This window comes from Gymnoscopelus microlampas, assembly GCF_963454915.1.
Source record: "Gymnoscopelus microlampas genome assembly, chromosome: 8".
NCBI lineage: Eukaryota > Metazoa > Chordata > Actinopteri > Myctophiformes > Myctophidae > Gymnoscopelus > Gymnoscopelus microlampas.
In genome coordinates, this window is record NC_139945.1 from 20,636,597 (window position 1) to 20,659,446 (window position 22,850).

General features: G+C 43.5%; 1 protein-coding gene across 1 annotated transcript in view; it reads right to left on the reverse strand.

Moving 5' to 3' along the window:
• Window positions 1-1,799: 1,799 nt before the first annotated feature.
• The window catches only part of sptbn4b (spectrin, beta, non-erythrocytic 4b), a 166,315-nt gene continuing 145,264 nt past the window's right edge, over window positions 1,800-22,850 (reverse strand). Inside the window, exons 34-43 of the mRNA XM_084065331.1 lie at window positions 20,105-20,349; window positions 18,374-18,512; window positions 18,050-18,134; window positions 17,533-17,729; window positions 15,979-17,312; window positions 14,404-14,473; window positions 13,183-13,463; window positions 9,344-9,514; window positions 7,726-7,768; window positions 1,800-7,529 (exon numbers count right to left, since the gene is read on the reverse strand). Coding sequence (XP_083921457.1) covers window positions 7,212-7,529; window positions 7,726-7,768; window positions 9,344-9,514; window positions 13,183-13,463; window positions 14,404-14,473; window positions 15,979-17,312; window positions 17,533-17,729; window positions 18,050-18,134; window positions 18,374-18,512; window positions 20,105-20,349 — 2,883 coding nt within the window. The 3' untranslated portion in view covers window positions 1,800-7,211. The remainder of the gene's footprint in view (window positions 7,530-7,725; window positions 7,769-9,343; window positions 9,515-13,182; window positions 13,464-14,403; window positions 14,474-15,978; window positions 17,313-17,532; window positions 17,730-18,049; window positions 18,135-18,373; window positions 18,513-20,104; window positions 20,350-22,850) is intronic.

A 22,850-nucleotide genomic window follows, 5' to 3' on the forward strand; every position in this document is an offset into this window, starting at 1 on the left:
ATTTATTCTACATCTAAAGGCTTCATTAGTTTATGAAGTTCAGCTGTGGTGAGAATGTCACAGACATTTATGGTTGCACATAACCGGCAAGAAATAAACATACTGTATATAGAGACTCCTATGAATGACACTGTATATAAAAATATTGTGCTTTCTTTGTGTTAGAGACAAAAATTCACCCTGAAACAGAATTTGCATTTGTTATTTCTGTTACCTTGGACAGTTTGGTCTTTGTGAGGAAGTCTTTTTCGTAGCCCGAAACACAGCAGAGGCAACACTAATCTGTGTTGTCACTTTCTGAAGCTTCTCCATCGACAATGAATAGGACACGCATTGTATCTAAACGTAACCACTTAAACCCTATAAACAATACATCATTGTACGTCAAATAGCGAAAATAAACGATCTACAAGCTCGCAACATATTGCAACGTGGCGCGTTGTGGGCTTGTAGATCTGCTATTTTCTCCAATTTTTGCAGATTACAGCATGCCTATAATAGGCATACCAGGGCTCATGTGGGTAACAGTATTTTTACAGTAAGTTTTAATAAGCAAATCAATACATTTTCTGTATGAATGCTCATTGGCACAACGATGAAATATATCGTGTATGTTCTCAAAGGTAGTTTCCCATTAATTGCCAATGGTAACTTTTTGATATAGAAAGTCACCAATTAGTCTCTGAATTCTGTGTATTCTAACTCTGAGAGTGAGTTCCTCAATTCAGAAATGCTGAACAGAACCATTTAGAATTGTAACAATGAAATACTGTTTGCACATTCATTCCTTTCAGAGTGAATGTTCCCTCTAACACAGCTGCTAACAGTTCCACTCAACAGCCCGGATTGTCATGAGAGGCAGAAAATAGATACTGAATAAAAACATTACATTTACGTACAGCATGAAAGTGCATACTGCTATGAATGGACCATTTGATTGATTAAGCCTCTACCGAGCCCTATTCAGAAATTTGATTATTTTGTCAAATGTACTGACTTTTTGTTCCAGGCAGTGTGTTAAGTAGATCGAGGTCAATCAATTTCTATGGCCAATGGTGAATGTTTGTAAAAAATGTATAACCTAAAACCCTGTGAGCAATAGACTAAATGGCAGTCATCCGGATAGATGAGAAACAAGCAAGATGACAAATGGCTATGGCTTTTTCACCGCTTCTCAACAGCGACAGATGTAAATGAGGATGAGGTCTTACAATTCATATAATAAACTATACATTAATATGCATGGCGCTTGCATTTGTTTAGAGGTGCATTTGTGTTGTGCCCTTTTGATATGGTATGAATGTACAGTATTGTCTTTAAAGCCCATGTGGGCTGGCCACCAGGGGTGTGTAACGTAAAATAAATGAATACATTTCTCTTGATGGGCTCCAAAATGAAAACAAAACAATAACAACTGTGCCCCAAAATGGCGAGAATGAACCCAATAAATAAAAAGGATCTAAAAACATCTATTTCAGTAGTCCTGTACTTCCACAACACCACTGACTCTCAGACCTCAACTCTCTGCAATAGGCCAGCTTCCTAGTGCAAAGGAAAAGTTGCATAAAGATTCATTCATCATAAGCGAGGACATCATCATCAATATCATTTTTACCAGTAGTATCATCATCATCATCATCATCATCACAACAACAAGAACAACATGAATTCCTGATCAATCTCTCTGTACAATCCTTTTACAATACTGCATACTATTCAAGTGTGAGTGTGATTTTGGCATACGGATTGAAGCACACTAAAACCAGTATTGGTTGATGTTAAGTGTGTTAAGTGTTTGAATGGCTGGATGGAATCAGATTTAGACACATCCACATTAGTATTTTCTCCTATTCTACTACTGAACAGTCAGAGTCCGCCCCAATTTGCTGTCTAATGTCAGCAAAATAATTTCTATTAGCTTAAAAAAAGTGGTTTTGATGTTGCACGGTTTAAATGCTGTTATAGGCTATTTTAGTGTTGGTTCCAATGGAGAAAGCTTGATTTGGAGAAGCTTTGAATTTCAATTATATAATTTTCAAAAGAAAACTTTAGTGCCATATGGTGTCATTGCCATTTGATAGGCCTTTTCCAGCCATCCAGTAGAGTAGACAAATGTGTGGAAAACGCTGGTCTGCACACAAAGTCACAATTTGACAGTGCAGTCCCCCCAAAAATAATACCAATATCAATATAGGACAAATAAAAAGAATAATTGAACATACATCAATGGGAAACCAAAAGAGTATTTTATTGATGAGTTTGTCTAGGTTGACATACGTACTTAAACTGAGGTTAGCAGAGCAGAACCACGCGTACAGTAGATACACACAGGTAGGCAGGGCACGCTAACAAAGTACACATGGATGTCCCCCTAAACCTACCATCTATTTTGTACTTGTGTTAGCTTGATGCCCACGATGTTAACCCATTGGATATCTGTGTTGACATATCTCTCCACAGCAGTCAGCAGACTTGTCAAATGTTAATGAATGACTAATCCTGGCTGTCTTAAAGAGAGACCCTGTAAGTACCTGGATGGTCAGTGTGTATCTATAGCATCAAGACTGTTAGTGCTGGTATGTTGTGGCAGCAGTGCACAGTCTTCTGGCTCACCCCTATCTCATACACTGTGTTAGTACTGGATCATTTGGCTGATGTTAACCCTCAGTGTATACTCAGTGTACAAAATACCAAGAGCCCCTTCCAAATACTAAGTTGCGTCCATTTTTTACACAATCCATTTCACAACTGTTCCCAGGCGGACAAATCTTCCTTTAGCCTGTGGTCTCTTTGTCCTCTTTGATGACGGAATCGCTAAGGGGACGTATAGTGTCTACTTGGGTTCACTATTTCACCAAATGAGCAGGTAGTACTAATAGCTTGTACATTTAGTGCATTAGGTCTGCGTCTTAACCCAGTGTCTCATTTGAATAATGCTCTTGGAACCACAATCCCACTGAAGTCCCCCAGACTGTGGATATTCATTAAAAAATAACCGTGTTCATTTCTTGCTTTGTTTTTGTGTCCAACATGCATGTAATGGATTGCACTGATTTGGCATTCATGTCTAAATACGCAAAATGAGCTAAATTTAAAAATTGAAATAACGTAAGAAAAAGGCTAACATACTCAGGACATGTTTCTTTTTATGGCAAAAAGAACCATATGATCACCATAAAGCAGATTCATCAGGTCAAATGGAGTTCAAAATCCTCAAGTTTTATCTGAGATGGATCAAGTTGGCCTGGCACAATGGAGTGAATGGATCGCCAGAATTCAAGCTCTATTCCCCACCTTCACTTCAACAACAAAAAATCTCAGATATCGCTGCTGTCAGATGAAAACTTTCTTCATAAAATAAGTTAGCTCTTCAGAAATTGGCCAAAATATCGTTGCTGTCGGGCAGAAACCTCTCATCTCAATATTTTTAACGCCCAAATTAACAGCCTACTTGATCATACTACAGCGTCACACAAAAGTATCATAAGTAGATCCACAAGCTCGAAAGCTTCTGATCTTGTAGATCTGCTACTTTTGCTACTTTTGAATTTGAATACTGAAAAGTAATAGTTTTGGACATCTGAGGTTTCCACCCAACAGAGACAATATGTTTTCTTTACTTGAGTCGTGGCCATTTATATTTCATTTATTCAAATATATAGCATGGTTTGAATAGGTCATGGATATTACTCAGCATCAATCGCAGCACCATGACAACCTTTAGTCAAGTGATAATAGAAATATGATCAAGACTAAAGTTTTCACAAGTCAGCAGCGACATGCCAAATGTTCTATCATTGTTTAAGATTTTAAAATAATTTCAAATGCCGTCCAACCCATGTGTTTTCAATCATTCTTTACACTTTTATACAGTAAAATCAATGATCATCAGTGTTAATTTATCCTTTTGTATAGTTAAATTAAAGCTGAGGATGTTCTGTGCAGTTCCACTGAGTGAAAGATTTGTGATCTTTTTTCCTTGTACAGTATGTTATATGGCTTATTTTTTTCTATTATAGACATATACTATAATAAATAATATTATGTCCATCTGATTATTTATATACCTATGAATAATTTATAGGTAAATTGTACAGGAAAGGAAAACAGAGAGTGAAGTGAGATGCAAAGATAAACATCATTTCCAGATTGTGATTTCTCTCCGAGCAAGACATGCAACCTCATGACTCACATTCAAACTAGTTCACTATAGACTTGTTCAATCAAATATACCATTGCTTAATAATTTCCACCTTAACTGGGATTGCATTCTGATTGCTTTTTTTAATTAATCAGACACAAACCGAGATTCTCTTTAATTCACTTTATGCATTTCATCACTGTCGGGCCGAAACCTTGTGTCTCCATATTGATTTTCTGTTGTTATTTCATCATTTCAAGTAATGCCCATTTTAATACGTAGTGATGCAACACATTGTAGGAACTTGTAGATATGCTGTTATTATGCTATATATGAATTTAGAAAATTTGGAATTATTATTTATTCATCATTTTTGAACATTTGAGGTTAAAAATAGTTTTGCTTGTTTGTGGGTTTTAGAAACATTTAACCAATGAAAAGTATAAACAAGAACTTGTGTCCAACTACATTGGATCCATTGGAATTCAGGTTCTTTGATCAATTTCCTGAAAAGTAACAGCGTTGGACATACAATGTTTGTGGTTCTGTCATTTATAATTGTCTGGTTTTACATCTACGGGGGTTGATCTGGACAGCTTAAAGTTACAATTGTACACTCTGCTGAAATGAGCCTCGATGGCCTCTAGATGATGCTGCTATTCTTTTGTATTTACAACCCCACAGGTTTCCACCAAGAGATGAAAGAAAATACGAAAGCAGCGACCTCTCAAGGCTATGATATGAAACCTGCTGAGTTCTCTGTGTATGTCTGATGTAAGTTTGGTTGTTCTATGTTGTGTTTCCTTGTGTGTGTGTGTGTGTGTGTGTGTGTGTGTGCGCGTGTGCGTGTGCGTGTGTGTGTGTGTGTAGGCCATATGTGTTATGAATGAGCCATGCCTGGAAGACTGAGGTGATAAATGAGTGGACATACATGATAAGCACACACCAACATAAATAACCTGAGAGCTATGGAGACCCTGGGAGGCGAGAGCAGCAGCGCGCACACACACGCACACACTCACTCACGCATGCATGCACGGCACGCACGCATACATCATAATTCCTTAAACACGTATAAAAAGACTGACTGATTTCTGTGAATAAAGATGTCCATTGAGAATGAAGGGGATTTTTGTCTTTCTTTAACATTATAAGAGAACAGAGGAGTAGAGGAGGTCGGTTTTCAGACCTGAGCCATCATTTACAAAAGCTTCTCATGCACAAATGTTGTGCTTACGCCCAAATCGGAAAATCAGCCAAAGCACGGATTCACAAAACTGATGATGATGCCAAAATCAGTGGGTCCATATTCATTTTCTCCCATTTTCAGTGATATATAAAAAACTCAAATCTAAAAATGTATTGTTTTAAGACTTAAGGACTATATAGAGAATTTTCCATTGCTTTTGATCATATTCTTTGAAGTAATGGCACCACGGAAACTTTGATCATGTCAAACAACATTTGAAAAGTTTCACTCCAAAGCACTGTACATCCATTTATTTTGGGACGGGCACTTGCTATTTAATGTTCTTTGCGCAATACTGTAAAAACACAGATGATTACTTAGATCTTCTAAAATGCTATAATTTATTAAATACAAGGATCAGGACCTCATATTCAATAGTGTACACTACTTTCATGCCTGCAATCATTTTGTAAGAGTAGGTGTCCTGTAATTTGTTTTTTTTAAAGGATGTAGATCTCCTTTTGGAATGAAACTCTTCATATTTCTATGAACAAAGCCTCTAGTCTAGAGACAGAGTTCTGCCGATATGCATTCAGGATTTTGTATTAGCACATGTCTTGACCAATTGTCATGTAACAGTACTGCTACTTTCAGAACCCTCATGAAAGTAATTCGGGAGGGCTGGGAGAGTGATGTGTGTGTGTGTGTGTGTGTGTGTGTGTGTGTGTGTGTGTGTGTGTGTGTGTGTGTGTGTGTGTGTGTGAGATTTTTTTCAGGATTTTAATATTGTGAATATCCTGCTACTGCTACTCATTCTAATGGGAGAGAATGTCTCCCGTTCCTGTTGACATCATACACATGCTCTCGGGATTCCTCTACTCTTCTGTCTCACTGTCTCACATCATTCTGTTTTCCTCTCGTCAGCACCAAGGCCATCCAGTGTTCATTCGCTGCTGTTGAACTTGGCTGAACATGGCCAAAGTCTTGTTTGATGTCAAAGTAAAACCAGGAAAATTCCACTAATGTAACAATGTAGAGCCCAGACCACAAGACAACGAGAGTGAGAACACTGGAGGAAAAGGCTAATAGGAAAAGAATAGGACATACGGTATCTCCAAGTTTATGCGTGTGTGTGTGTGTGTGTGTGTGTGTGTGTGTGTGTGTGTGTGTGTGTGTGTGTGTGTGTGTGTGTGTGTGTGTGTGTGTGTGTGTGTGTGTGTGTGTGTGTGTATGTGTGTGTGTGTGTGTACATTTTGGCATAATTTCATTCTCTTTCGCTTTTCAAGGAGTTATACGACAAAGTGTAGGATGTCTCGACGTACGGACAGACAGACAGATAGATAGATAGGACAGACAAACAAGAAATACATACAGATACAGCTCATCTCATAGAAAAGAAACAAATAAAACATGAAACAGTATGAGCTACGTTTTTCGTACTACCAGCAATCAATAACAGCCTTCAGAGTTAGCGAGTTGTGTAGCGGTGTCTCTCTCACACAACACTGCCCAGAGTTTCAGCCTCAAAAACTGCCACTCTCCGTAGTCGCCTAAAACAGCCACTGGGGGCCGTTAGGCCGAATGAAAGACGACGAGGGCGGCCTGTGTCCTCACAGACAAACAAGGAGGAAGAGAGAGAGAGCACACGCTCCCTGCTCTCTGAATACATCCTGCCTGTCATTACAAGTGAGCCTGGCATCAGTCCTGTCCTGCGTTGACAGCTTTCATTCCAAACACAACTGATTTGAAAACAGTGTTGGAGAGAGATTTAGAGAGAGAGAGGGGGAGGGAGGAGGTGGGTGTTTGCTACCAGTCTTGTCACCCCCTCCCACAAGAGTTTGCACACATTTTAAAACAACCACGACGTCATCGTCCCTCAGCTCACTTCTTCTTACCTGACTTTTCAGTGCGCTTGCCATTGCCATTGCCATCCAATTTTTCACCCTTGTCTGACCTCTCAGACCGTTCCCCTCTCTCCCTGTCTTTCTCTCTCTCCCTCTCTCTCTCCCTCTCTCTCTCCATCTGCTCTCCTCGGTCCGACCTCTCTCCTCCCCTGTCTGACCTGTTGTCCGCCTTGCTGCCATCGCGCCGCGTGCCTTCGTCGGTGGATGAGGTAGTTGGTGGGGGTTGGTAGTTGGCAATCTCCTCGTGTTCTGTAATACTCGTGGTGATGTTGGTCACCCACGCTTTGAGATCATCCTGGTGCAGAGATAACGAGACAGAGAAACAACACACAAACAAAGAGAAAAGAGAGATATGATAGGAGTGACGTCAGGCAGGTCAGCAGAAAGGTCATTTTAAACACAGTGGTCACAAACAATAGTCTTCAAATTCACACAGTTGTGAGGATAAGCCAAGTGAACTGAATCCTCCAGGTGACAAACAGGCTTCTTACCTCGTCTTTTGCATGGAACAAAAACTCACTGCCATCCTTTGTTCTGCAACGATAAAAGAGGGGAGAAAATGAGTGTATGGTGGCAAATACTTGAAATTATTTTTGCTATCTAGTTAGTTACTTTGTACAACAACCTTGCACTCTGTCACCGTGGAAAAGAAAAAGTTTGTAAATTGTCTTTATTTGTTTTACCTTCATTGTGCCGCTCTGACACTTATTGCATTGTCCTACATGACAAACCCTGCACACATTTTGTACCTCAGTAAGATAAACACACCATGTCTGCGCTCGAAATTCCATACTATGAAATACTAGCCTGGTTCCAAGCCATAGACCCCGCCCACTCTCTGAGTGGACTGCCTCTTGGTCTGGAGTTCTAATGTGAGCCTAGGATACATAGATATAGAAACCTAGATACCTCATTGGCCTCTGCAGTTCGTTGGAGTGACCTGTTTCGTATGGTGGCCGCCATACGTGCTGTGATTGGCCAGTGCCCAATCACAGCGCGTCTTTTCCAGGACTTGTCAGAATCTAGTTGTCCCGCCCCCACCTGCCTCTGATTGGCCTATTGAACGCCCCCTTCTGTGACACACGGGGAAATTGCCAGCTGCCCCCCAAGGAAGCAGAAGCGCGCCTGCCATACAGACGCTTCAGAGCCAGAGGAGGCGCCTACCTTTATATGTCTATGCTAGGATATCTTAGATACAAAAAGTACCGTCCAATGAGAGTCGGAGGTGGGGGTGGGTCTAACAACAAGCCAATCAGTGAATATCTGCTAAAACAAGCTGTGTGATGACATCAGATGTAGGCGGATCCGTGGATCTCTTGTGATTGGTTTAGGGAAATTCAAATCCCCTCCCCCTTGTAATCGCCGACACTGCAGCCAATTTCAGACTGAAGCTCCAGGCAGCTTCAGGCTGATTATCAGGCTAATGAAATACTGGACCGGACAATACGTATAAATGTCCCACAATGCAATGCGATAGTGACGACAACAACATACTAGAATTTACATTGACTACAGCTCTGGTATAAAACCCAAATAAACACATCTAGAATGTATTTTTGCATATCAGATTTGAATCACATTCCTTAGCCTTGTTCAGACTGCCTAAAATCAATGTGACTTCCATCTGGATAGGAGTGTGTTTAGAGGCTCCTCCATACATGATTCAATTTAGATCTGATCGGGTTCGATCGGATGATGTGTTCTTTTTTTGGTAAAATAGGTCCCAACTGCAAACTTTGGAAGGCAATTCTAGCCAATTGGTATCTGATATAAAAAATCGGTACGAGACATGTTTATCACATGACTCTTGAGTTAATGTGTAGTGATTTGTGTGAATTTTGGACAAAATCTAGAGGATCGGTTGCAAAATGTTTGTGTGTGTGTGGTTCAAGAGAGCAAATGTGAAGAATTTTGCCAGCGTGCACTCTTTTCAGACCAGCGTTTTACCAGATTAGCTCCGGATTGACAGACAAACACATAGACAAATACACAAACAGGGGTCAAAACATAACCTCTCTCCACGGCCTTCAGCCTGGCGGAGATAACAAGCCACAAATATTCCAAAGCGTAGACAATTCCACGACAAGCCCACATGTAAACAAGCCTCACTTGAGCGTAAAGACATTCTTCTTTTTCTTGTAGCCGTTGGTGATGTCACAGTTGCAGAGGGACAGGTTGAGCATGGCTTCATTGTTGTAGGGCGTGGCGGTGTTCTTGGCGTCCTTGTAGAAGCCCAGCTCCCCTTTGTTCAGCACGCAATACAGATTAACCCAGGACCTGCTGTGGTGGGGGGGCGATGGTAGAGGGAAGTCAGAGGGAGAGGGGAGGTGTAGGGAGAAGGAAAAAGAGGGAGGCGATGAGGGGGGGGGGGGGCAGGGGAAGAGGGGGGAAGTCGGGGGCGGGGGTTGGGGTGTGGGGGAGACAGGGAGAAGTTAGGGAAGAGCTGAGAGAGCCGCTCTCTCGCTTGAACCTCACATCTCACTCACCTGACCACAGTAGGTGGGTGGTGGGGTGGGCAGGATGGACCGGCGCACAGGGGGGGCCAAGGAGGTACGAGGACACACACCGTCGAAAACAAACACAGATGGAGGAAACGGACGAATGCACGACACATGGAGGTGGCGGGGGTGCAGGGATGAGGGAAGAGGGTTACCGTATTAGGCTAGGCTAACAGTATATCACTTACCTTGGAGGAGAGTAGAGGACCAGCAGTGAGCAGCAATGAGGGAGAGAGGAGAAAGGATAGGAGGGAGTTTAGTTAAATGGCACTTAGGCAGTATCACTCAAGTAAACTAGTAGGTGTCTGCATGTTTCAAGTAGCTGAATAATTAACCCATTGAGACCTGAAGCCGATTCTACATGTCTCCTAAATCTCAACAGTTTTCTTTAAAACGTATGTTTCTATATCAGTGGTGCTCAATCTTTTTCATGTCAAGGAACCCCACAATTATATGTTTTTGGCCACGGACCCCCATCAAAATATTTTGTTCCAGGGACCTCCAGAAGCAAAGATTTGAGTTAAAAATGTTCGCTTTAAAAATATATATATTCAAAGATTTGCACACATTTTCACGATTTTTCAAAAATAGCAGATCTACAAGCTCGTAGCGCGGCACTCGGTGCCACGCTATGAGCTTGTAGATCTGCTATTTTTGAATAGCCCAAAGTGTAAAATAATGCTTTTTAGCTCAAATCTAAAAATGAGACAGTTCCAGGTCTCAATGGGTTAAGGTCTTGAATTAATGCCATGGGCGATTTAATTCGACACAGTTGTGGACCTTTGTAAAGACATGCAGACACCCTGGAAAAAAGACACACATCATGCTTGTCATGGCCTCATGGTGTTGCTATGTCGCTAACATTAAAACAGATTGAATCTCGATGCTCCTTATAAGACCTCTTCTCCTTTTCTCTCCTCGGTTCTTCCTCAAAACCGATTGGAGGAGATGGCCTGAGGACGGTCCCGCCCCCCCCCTCAGGTCGTCTCCCCCCCAGTGAAAATTGAACAGGACGAATACAAGGAGTGAATGAATTCTAAGGGAGGATCTTTGAGGATCTTTGTAAGATTCAAACTTGTGGAGATTAAAAAGCCATTCAGTATTATGCTTTACCTTGCCATGTACATAGCAGGGCATGTACATTATGAAACATTCATCCAAAGCCTTGACTGAGTGGCACTCATCCGAAAGGTGGCGGGATGAGCCTTTAGCTGTGCGTCAGCCAGCCGAGCCGGTAGGGAGCAGTGCAGGGAGAGACTAGGCCGTCAGGGTCTCTCAGAAGGAAGCAGGGGAGTAGGTGGTCATCAGAGCCAGCTGGAGAAGCCAGGTACAGTGTGTGTGTGTGTGTGTGCGTGTGCGTGTGCGTGTGCGTGTGTGTGTGTGAGAGAGATCTGACTACCCTTCTCGGTTGGATGTGTCTGAAAAGGCATTTTGTTGCTGTCGGGCAGAAACCTTTATCTCCATATTTTAACTTGTTTTTTCGTTAATGTAACAGTTTTGGACATCCACCCGACAGAGACAATGTTTACTTTGATGTACTGCAGTGCAGAGAAAATGCGTAACTTCATCATGATGCCTACAGTATATTGCTTTGTTGTAAAATATCAGGATACATAATGTCATGTGTGCGTTTAATGTGACCAAACTTTGCTTAGGAGACAAATAGTACCACGGTCCGCAGTTATCGACCTGTGAGCTGAACACACAGAATGTTCCTTCTAGTTCTTTATGCAGTAATTCAGTGTTGGTCGAAACGTTGTAACTGTGTTGGCACACATATTTTTACATGTTCATGTTTTGTGCTGCACCAGCGACCAAGGTGGATGTGCATAACAATTGCTTTTGAATTATCTGAAATGGGCACCAGTATTTATAAATACCAAAGACAAAACTCTGAAACAGACAAAAGATTTGTCTGATTTCTCTCCACAAACAAGTTGTTATGACATCCCACTTGAAATAAGAATGTGGTTGTGTGTGCGTGTGTGTGTGCGTGTGTGTGTGTGTGTGTGTGTGTGTGTGTGTGTGTGTGTGTGTGTGTGTGTGTGTGTGTGTGTGTGTGTCTGTGTCTGTGTGCGTGTGTGTGCGTGTGTGTGTGTGTGCGCGTGTGTGTGCGTGTGTGTGACTATGTGTGGATGTGTGTGGTTGCAAGTGTGCTCAAGTGAGTCAGTGATGGGACAGAGTGGTTGCACACACTAAGCAAGGCACGCAACCAGCAGTGTCCCCTACCCTGGTCCTTTAACCCCACTGCATCCGTCCACCTGCCAGCCGTCCTGTCAGTCAGTCAATCGGTTAGCCAGCCAGCCAACCTCTACTATACTTTATTAGATGCTGTGGGTGAGCATTAGTTAGAGGCATAATAGGCATCATGCATGCTGCTGCTGCTGCTGCAGGCAGTGGGATGTCTCCCCGTTCATGGTTAAATATGTAACCTTTTTGGCAACACATTCTGATCCTAATAATCAGAGAAGAAATACCGAAGGTCCAGCCAAAAGTTACATAAGAATATATCCTAAAACCACAGCTAGGGATACCTTGACATTTGTAATTTATTTGGTATTTGTCTTCATCAGACAGTTGTAAGTGATCCTGGTTTTAATATAGAGTGCTTATAATACTAAAATACACATAGAAATATTTTCCTCACAATATGAGTGAAAGATCAAATATCCCACTGGTGAAAACAAATACAACACTGACATAGGAAATGTGAAGTTATCTGTCAGATGTAAGCACAATATAAACTCTTGGGATTATTTGTTGAAGCACTCATAGATAAAACATGTCCGTGCTAAAGGTGATCACAAGTCCAATAGGCAACCAATAGTATATCCGACTACAAATGTCATGGGACCATAATGTAATTTGTAATGTAATCCGGTGTCAATCATGCACCTGTCCAGCATCTCAACATCTCAATGAGTCAGTTGGATGTGTTAGCTTGGTAGCTTAGCATGCTACGATCATGCTCCTGTCATCGAGGCGAAGTAAAACAGAGGGGACAATGATGTCACCAAGACCAGACCGAAGAAAGGAAAACACAAGTATATCACAGACCCAATAAATACTGTTTTGTTTTATCCTATCTAGGTAGGCTACCAAATGCATATGAGCTTTGTCAGTGGACAAAATCCAGTGAGTAGTATTTGGGAAAGTATTTGGGACAAATCTAACATACTGATTTGTGAGCGACAACTTACCCGAGACTCTCTGAGTGTCCTTTGAATGGTAAGCCCAACCCATGTAGAATGATTCCCAAATACTATCTGACTTATATCTAGAATACAATGGTATTTATCTTACAAACTTTGGTAAAACATTGCTACAAATCATAAAAAGTAAAAAAAAAAAAAACATTAAACGGTGGTCAGTGGTCTAGTGACATCACTCTGTGTCCATCCTCCTCACATGGTAGGCTACTAGCCGACTGCCATGACCCTGAACACCCACCTATTGGCGCTCTTCTTCAACGTCTCAATGTCCAGCTTGCGGAACAGGAAGCCCTCGTGGTGTGCGGTGTGTGAGGGGGGGCCCGGCTCACTGGGGACAGTCACCTCACTGCTCTGGGCCGGGGCCGACCGGGACCGCCGGGTCGTCTCACCCGCCGGCGCCTCTTTGGGTCGCGGTCGGCGCCGAGGTTTGGGTCGGTCCCGTGCTCGAGGCCGCTCAGGGCGGCCGGAAGACGACTTGTCCGATACTCCGTTAGGCACCTTGGGAACCTCACCACGCGCCTGAGGGTGGATGACCATGATAGAGATACATTACTGCAGACATGTAAACTGGTGTTATATGTGTTTTAGTATATTCTTCTTCTTCTTCTTCTTCTTATTATTATTGTTGGTGTTATTATATTAAAGGGATTGTAGGCAGTTCCGAGATAAACAAAGAAAAAAACTCCAGCAGTTCGTTTCCCCGACCACCAGGGGGTGACTTCCATAGAGTTAAGGGGACTTCAAAACGGGCCATGCCGTATATAGGTTGCTTTATTCGGATCCAATTCTCTGGTTCTCTGAATTTTTATTTTTAAATAGGCTCTTTCATGATAAATTGACCACATATATGAAGTTAAACAACTAAATTCTATCCAAACGATTTCTTAAAAGTAAATTCTGTGCCTCAAAAAAGAAGTTTGAAAGCGTTTTAAAACCGAAAGTAAAAAGTTCCCACGGACACAGACGCGCACATGCGTGCGTTAATTTACGCCCCGGACAAACACAAACAATAGGGAAAATACGGATTTCAGAAAGAGGACTGTGTTTCAATGCAGGAAAAGACCCCAGCATCATTATATAGTGGCTGATAGAGGGAAAAAAATGCAAAATATATATATACAGTATAAATATGTTTCAAATTTAGGCTTAATGTTGCCTACAATCCCTTTAACACTGCCATTGACGGACATATCCGTGATTTAAAATCCACCCGTTTACCGCCATTCACGGATATGTCTGTGATTAAAAAATAAATAAAAAACGTCCAGAACCCAAGATAACGTGATCCGAAGATTTACTGCTCCATTCACTTCCTGGTTAACTCATTACTTTAAAATCCTTTATCTCGGCTCCTGTGTACTTTTCTTTTGCGAAACATGCTATTTTCAACTGGGTATAACAAGAGAACGAGAGAAAATAAAAGATTAAAAGTATTTGCGTATGAAAACAGAATGCAGACCTGTGCCTCTTGCAGCTGTCCTACTATGTCAAACATAGTAAAAGGCATGGCGGCGGCGGCTTTCTTCTCTCTGTAGACAAAACACATCATTCATCTTTAAGGTTTACTGCACTTTTTAATGCAAAATAATAATAATAATACAACATCAGAGTCTAAAAGCCCTGCTAGCAGCCCCTAGATACCAACCATGCTGCTCCAGATCAAAACGATTTAAAGCTACAATCCAGTAGAAAAGTAATTGCAACAATGTCCGAACTACAAAAAAAGATGGTGGCTCTATTGTCCAATTTGACACCAGGGTCGCAATTTCTCAATGGAAGAGTAGGAAGACCTCACCCGACGACTACAGCTGTGCTAGTTATATCGTATTAACACACTCTACCATACTGATCGGTTGAAATTACAGTATGATTTATTCATTAAAATAAGTCCCAGATTGTAGCCTTAAAGGATTAACACATAGTGGAAAACAAGAGCCAAAGGTTGAAAGTGAACAAAAATAAAGTACCATCATTACAAAGCCTGAGGGTGCCACTAGAAGAAAGACCATGGGGTCACCAAAATCAATAGGGTTCATCATGCAATCCGCTTATGAGATATCTTGTGCCCTAAGGGTGGCACTAGAGCAGTGGTTCTCAAACTTTTTCATGTCAAGGACCCCCTAATTGACACTTATTACCCCGCGGACCCCCATTTGAAAAGATAAGCCAGGGACCCCAATAAGAGAAGATTTTTTTACGGCTCTCTAGCAGTGATTCTCAACCATTTAAATTTCAAGGACCCCCAGTTTGACATGCATTAGGCTATGGACCCCCATTTAATGGCATTTATACCTCTGGGACCCCAATTCACATTGTAAAACCAAAGTTAATTTAACTCTCAGAGTTACAGACCCATAAGGGTCCATTTGGTTCCTGTCCATCATTTAGCTGGGGACCCCCTGGAACCCCCTCAACTACCCCTGGGGGTCCCCGTACCCCACTTTGAGAACCAATGCACTACAGGAAAAGTCATGGGGGTCGCCCCAATGCGTAGGGGGTCATCCTCAGGGATTATGAATGTGCTCTGTAAATTTCTATATCTTGTTTGGACCAAATTTTGGGATGGACGTATGGGCAGACAGAATCACGGATGTTTAAACCTGTAAATTCGAGATTGTGTTGTCATTATACAACAATTTGAATCTTGAATGAAACACTAATAAACTTGAACACATACATTATCACAACATGAAAGACAGCAAACATGCATGGCACTGCCATTCAATTCATGCAATAAAAAAATCCTTCCTTTAAGTCCAATTCTACAGAAAATATATTTTTTCAGTCAATCGTGCAATGCTTGACATTTCTTCTTCACTGCATAATTGAACTTAAACGTAGTCACTCACACCAAACAAGGGTCAAAATGTAGATCACAGCATCACATAGCATAACATTTCCACATTATACATATCATTGCATCCTGATTACCTTTCAACCCCCCATCCACAACCACAGAAATTAGACAAAATAATGTTAGAAAACACAATATACAGACAGAAAACACCACTAAAAAGCCTTAATTATATCTCACCCTCCTCCTGAGCGTCTATCAGAGTGCTCCTTGCCCGTGTCGTGTTCACTGGACTCTTGCCTCTCCAGTCGATGTCGGTCCCTTTCCCTCCGTCGGCCCTCGTGGCCTCCTACACTGTGGGCTCCTGCACTGTGGCCTCCTGCACTGTGGCCTCCTGCACTGTGGCCCCCTACACTGTGGCCTCCACCGTGACCTCCGTGGCCTCCGCCTTGGCCTCCACTGAGGCCCTCGTGCTCGCTGGACGTCTGTCTCTCCAGCGTCCCTCTCCTCCTCTCCGCCTGTTCCCTCCACACCTCCTGGGGCAGCTCGTCCCTGCGCGCCTGGATGAGCTGCTCGCTGGACAGCTGCCGCTCTATCTTGTGATGCTCCCGGTGGTGGGTCTGGACTTGGGCCTGGACCTGGACCTGGACTTGGGGCTCGGCGTGAACCAAGGGGTCGGTCCTGCCCCCGTTCAGCCGGCCCCGAGTGCCTCTGCCGGGCTCGCCGTGCAGCCTCTCCCTGCCGGGGTCCTGGAGCACCACCTCGGCCATCACCGCCACCTCCCCTCTCTCTGGGCCCATCTCTCCCAGCATCCCCATCTCCCTCTCCCTCTCTCTCTCTCGGGCCTTCTCGAGCCGGCTGGCCACGAGGAGCGGGGTCACCACGTCGTCGAAGGTTTTCATCTTGGGCTGCCGTAAATACGGGGACGACTTCACCTCCACGTCCTCTCGGGACTTCTCGAGCCGGCCGGCCACGATGAGCGGGGTCACCACGTCTCCCATGTGCATGATCTTGGGTTGCCGTAGATACGGGGATTTGACCTCGACGTCGCTCACCGCCTGGGCCAACTGGGGATGGAAGTTGGCGAGTGCGGGCGAGGCGGAGCCCATGCTACTGCTCATCACTCTGATCGACTGCTCCCTCGCCGCGTTGAGGCTCTCCCTCGCCTGGTTGGCCGACACCAGCATGGCCGCGTTGGCGACCGCTGCAATGGAGGCCGGGGAGGGCTGGTCCCGACCGGCCGCCATCCCCCCCACCACTCCCCCGGAGGCGTGCCGCGCCTCCAGGGTGTGCCGGTAGCTGGAGACATTCATCACCGGGGTGTAGTTGGCCACCATCGAGCCTAGGCGGCGAGCCACCGAGGAGGAGGGGGGTGGGGACGGCGTGGCCGGGGAGGGGGAGGGAGGGGAGCTCTGCTCGCTCTGCTCGTAGATGGTCTGTCGCATGACGGGGGAGAGGGGGAGGCGGGTGAGGGCGGCAGGGCTGGGGTTGGCGTCCTGGGGGTCGAGGAAGACTTTGCGCCCCAGTAGTGGCGTCGGGGGAAGCTTACCCTGCTCTGCCCTCATCTTCTCCACCTAGAAAGTGGGAGGGGTGTAACACAGAATTAGGATCAAAATCATATCCTGATTGGTCCGATTCATTCTAAATAGAGTTCTCAACAGTGACTCCACCTCCCAAAACGAATACAGTATGTGGCGCGTGACCCTCTCTTTCTTGTACCTCTCCGCTGTACAATCAAATAAAGACAAAATGCCATAACATAATCCAAATAAAGTTGCGTGCTGTTTCTGTTACCGTAGTGAGTCGCCGTAGCGAGCTGAATCGCTCCTCCCAGGTGGCAGCGGCCTTGCGAAAGGCCTCGTGACGACGAATGAGCTGCTCTACCTCGTCCACGCTCGCACCCAGCTCGTGGCTGTTGAGGAAGGGCTCCTGGGCGGTCAGCCAAGCCTCCGCCACTACCGCCTCCTGGGCAAACTGGTGGACCTCCAACACTGAGGGAGAGGAGAGGAGAGGAGAGGAGAGGAGAGGAGAGGAGAGGAGAGGAGGGGAGGGGAGGGGAGGGGAGGGGAGGGGAGGGGAGAGGAGAGGAGAGGAGAGGAGAGGAGAGGAGAGGAGAGGAGAGGAGAGGAGAGGAGAGGAGATTTTCTCCAGGTGTAAACGTTGCACTGCAACAGTCTGACTAAACTGTGTCATGAAGTCTATTGTATTCCATTCTGTTGGTGTGGCTTTTGCATCCACATACTCCAAAGTGTATAATCTTTATGTCTCTGTACATTTGGGAGTGTTTCTGTGAATGTGTGCTTTAACTCACAATGCTGCAGCAGCTCCCAGTGCCTGTCCCACTTCTCAGACAGCTCATTTTGTTTAGCAACGACCGTGTCCAACTTCTCCTTGATCTGGGAGAATCACAACCACTTCATCAACATCATCATCATCATCAAAAGTTTCACCCGTGTTTTTTAAATGAGTTATTAGATGTCAGAGCTCCAGAAGAGCAACTACATTCAGGACCAACGATGATTGTCTAGTCTCAAATTGAGACTAGACAATCAAGCTGCACAGATTATGTATAATGTATTTGTTTGTATAAGTTGCCAAAACTGAAATAAAAACTAAGTTTGTTATCAGGACCTACCTCCTCTGCAGCAGGATTTCGGGCAGCCAGAAGGGTCTTGCCCATCTCAATACACTGCAGAACGCTGCGGGTACGAGCCTCCACCTCACTCTTTAGACTCTGATGGTAGTTCATCAGCACCTCCACTGAGGACACGTCCCTGAACACCACCACATGCGGAGAGGGACAATGTTTTGAGGCAATATCTGGCAGTCTCAATGACTTCTTAACCCATTAAGACCTGGGGCCGATTCGACAAATATCTAAATCTAAATCCTAACAGTTTTCTGAAAAACTTATGTTGCTATGTCAGTGGTGTTCAAACTTATCCATGTCAAGGACCCCCAAAATTATAATATTTAACCGCGGATCCCCATCTCAAAATATTTTGTTCCGGGGCACCCCAGAAGCAAATTTGAGTAAAACATGTTCACTTTAGAAATATATATAGTCAAAGATTTACACACATTTTCAAGATTTTTCAGAAATATCAGATCTACAAGCTCGTAGCGTGGCTCGAAGTGAGCTTGTATATCTGCTATTTTTTAATAGCCAACCAATGTGCTTTATATATATAGTTAAAATCTAATATAACACAGATGCTGTCCCGGTTATTATGGGTTAATGATGGGCTGACAATGAACCGAAGATGGCATGTGCGATATTGGAAGACAAGGTTTAACTTGCAGTTTAACTTGATTCTACAAATCTAGTCGTGAGTTTTTATTTGTGTTTTTATGATGGAATTTAATCAGGTTTTGGACCATTGTATTGTATTTGTGAGCCACAATATATAAACGCTACTAAGTAAATAGGCATCCTTATCCACTGTATGCATTATGTGACACAGTAACACATAACTGAAAACAAACAAGCAAAACCCTGGCTAGATACTTTTTTCCCACAAACTAACAAATCTACAAGTTAGGAACCTGTTTACACATACTGTACGACTGCGCATGCTTGTGGACATAGAAAAAAAAAAGGAAAAAATGGCAGATAATTCAACCAATATCGATAGGTAATAGGCCGATATCTGCCGATAATATCAGTCGACCGATATACAGTATACCGTAGGTCGGGCCAGTGGTGGCCCCAGGATTTACATTTAGGGCAGGTGAGATTTTTCGCCCCCACCCCTCTATTACCCCCAAAAAAGAAATTTCAACTCAATCGAAAAACGGCAGTCGAAAACCGTCGAAAATAGCCGCTTTCAAGATGTTTTGGCCATTATCTCTGGAACGGAAGGTCCATTCTGCTCAGTTCAAAGCTGGTTGGATGCGTGACTTTGAGGACATTAAGTACGCAATGACACATTTTCGGGTTATTTGGGTTTTTTAGGTGAGGCAAGATCTTAGTTGCTTCTACAGTGGGTATGCCACTGGGTCGGGCCCTAATATTAAACGTGACACTCCTAAGGAAGCTAGATGTCAAGAGTCTGTATTTTGTCAATCTGGGAGCCCATCTGGGAATTTGCCCCTGGGGGGGGTAGACACCGGATATCGGCCCGTTTACTCTCCTTCGGCCCTCCTCTTCCGGTGGTGCTCCTTTGTTTTCATTCCTAACAACAACAACTCTACACGTTGTAATGGGAGTTGCCGACAGATTCAACTGCGGAGCGCTCTGTATTTCTTTATGTGGTGTTGTTTATGTCCTTTCAGTGTGCACGTAAAATCTGGAAATGAATAAAATCTTGAATGACAAAACAATCTAATTGAGATTTGCCCATAAGCCCCAGAACAGTGTAAATACCTGGGTTTCTCTCCTGTTCCTATCTGGCAGATGATGGAGTCCATCCACATGATCTGATCTCGCACCACGCCAAAGAACCTCAGCTTGTCCGTCGCCGTGGTGATCTGCACACGACACTCCTCGCAGGAAATCAGCAGCTCCTTCCAGCACTGCATCACCTCATGCTCGCGACAGGCGATGGCCTCGGCCTTCTCTCCAGCATAGACTGTTCTCAGCTGGGCGGCACTCTCCTGGAGCTGGCGTACCTAGGAGAGAGAGACACACACACACACACACAGACACACACAGACACAGACAAAGAGAGAGAGAGAGAGAGGGGGGGATGTGTTATTTATGACGGTGTGGCTCTGTAGTTGGCGAGCCGTCTAGAAATGGGTCTGTCTGTGTGTCTGGGGTAAATGTAACAATCCGCTGGACCAATCAGCGCTGAATTCCTTGAGCACGCTGCCAGTAGGCCGAGGAAGTACATCCATGCATTTCTTTTCACGTATGTTTTTAATTTGTTCTACGTGTAACTTTGACTTTGTGATGGAAATATTTGGAATTGCATGTTTTGCACTTTCCCCCTGTGGCTTATGTGCATGTGCAGCGCTGTTTTTATAGTGTCCTTATGTCATAATATTGCACTGTGGATTCATTTTGTCTGTCTTTTTTATCTACATTTGTTGGGGCCAAAGGCAAATTAACTTTTTGGACAATGATGTTTAGTCTAACTGAAATGTAATTTAATCGAGAAATCCAGCTAATCCCAATAGCAAACATGAAATAAATGTATGGTTTGTAACATTACTATGTATAAAGTAACCAACCCTATTCTGGGAACAAAGGTTATAGTTAAACAGTATAAAAAAAAAACGCAAAGAGGTTATTTTGCAGATGGTGCAAAAACACAGATGCTCCAGCAGACACCAGGGCCTACATGACCAATAAATGCTCTTTTGCTAGAGTTGAGATATAGCAGCTGTGATTTTGCATCAGTACATTATACAGTTGACTCCTGTGACCCAGTTGCACGGCAGACAGGAGCTCATGCAAAAGGAACTGCAGTGTCAGTGTCTTATTTTACCATGAATTGCTTTTCAGAGCACTCAATGACTTTTGTTCATTTGAGTATCATGCCATTATAAACTATAGGAGCCAGCCACCTGTGCTGGCACTAACTTTATACAGGCCTCCCAAGCCATGCCCCCGCTTCCTAAGTCGACTATAGCAGAATTTGTATCTATTATCCACAGTAATAATGATAAAAGAACTATCATAGGGGATTTGAACTTACATGTGGATAATAAGTCAGATTCCAAAGCCATGGAGTTTATAAACATTCTGAATCTCATGGATTTCATTCAGAATGTCACTAGGACCCACCCATTTCCATGGCCACACCTTAGATCTGGGGATAACTCATGGACTCACTGTCGATGTATCCTCCATTGTCGATATGGCTACAGTCTGTCTTATCATTATTGTGTATTACTTTCGGTTAAAGCCTGCGCAGCACAGAAAAAATACAGAATGGCTTGTTAAGAAATGGTGTCTTACCCCTGAGGTTGTTGCAAATCTCATGATCTGTGTAGAAAGTATATACAATACCAGCAGTTATTCTAGCCTCCTCATGTGATGATCCAGTACAGCCATTCTCAACCTCTTTTGTTTCAAAGGACCCCCAGTTTGATATGCATTAGGCCACAGACCACCCATTTGATAGGATGTTTATCTCTGGGACCCCCAATCTACACTAAAAAATCCTCAGTGTTTTTTTTTACTCTGAGAGTGTACAAATGGAACCAAATGGACCCGTGAGGGTCCATTTGGTTCCATGGTGGACAAAAAAACAAGACTGACATGAAATGTAATTTTCAGCTTGGCTACCAATATAAAGAAAACAAGTTCATCTGTGTTTGTCTCAGGCGCACTAGGGTTTCAGACCATAGAAGCACGCGCAGTAGCGTTTTAAATGCGGAAGTCTTGCAATCCAAGATTTGGCCACCTGGCGGCGGCAGCTTCACTGTTCTACCTTGGTTCTGGGGGCTTGGTTCAGAGTATGGGAAGACATTAGTGACCCCCCCATTGGCTGGCCTTTAGCCAATAGGAAGAAAAGGGAGAAAAGGGAGAAAGTGAAAAAGTGACGACTATAGTTGCAAAAATAGAGAAATTACATGTCCACGATGACATTTTATGTGAGCAAGGCTCTTCATTTCTCCAAACTGTTCAGTGACAACCTGAACAATCTAAACATCCTCTCCTCAACAACTGACTGACTGATAAACCATGTCCCCTTACATTCCGGTGATGTTTTCTCGACACCCAGATGTGAAGAGTTTGCAGCATGCTTCAGGGATAAGATAACCACCATCAAATCTGGTATTGTTCAGATGAGGAGAATGAGAAAACTGACCTCTAAATCGAAGTCACTGGCACTCAGTCCCAGGCAACAGGCTAAAGACATACAGGTGTCATTATAGATTCCAATTTAACTTTCGATGCCCACATCAGGAATGTGACCAAATCTGCCTTTTATCACAGAAATCTTTTTTTCACCAGAGCACGTTCTCTCACAGGAAAATACAGAGAGAGAAAAATATTATAACAGTCCAAAAAGCTGGATACAATCATGCTCATCTGTGTCAAAATCATTATTTAATATTTTCTGAGCAATGACTGAATTGAAATCACTGGATCCTAAAGGCAGTCGAATGTTGAGACAGCAAGTCATTTTGGAATGTGTGTCCGTGTGTGCAAGATGTCT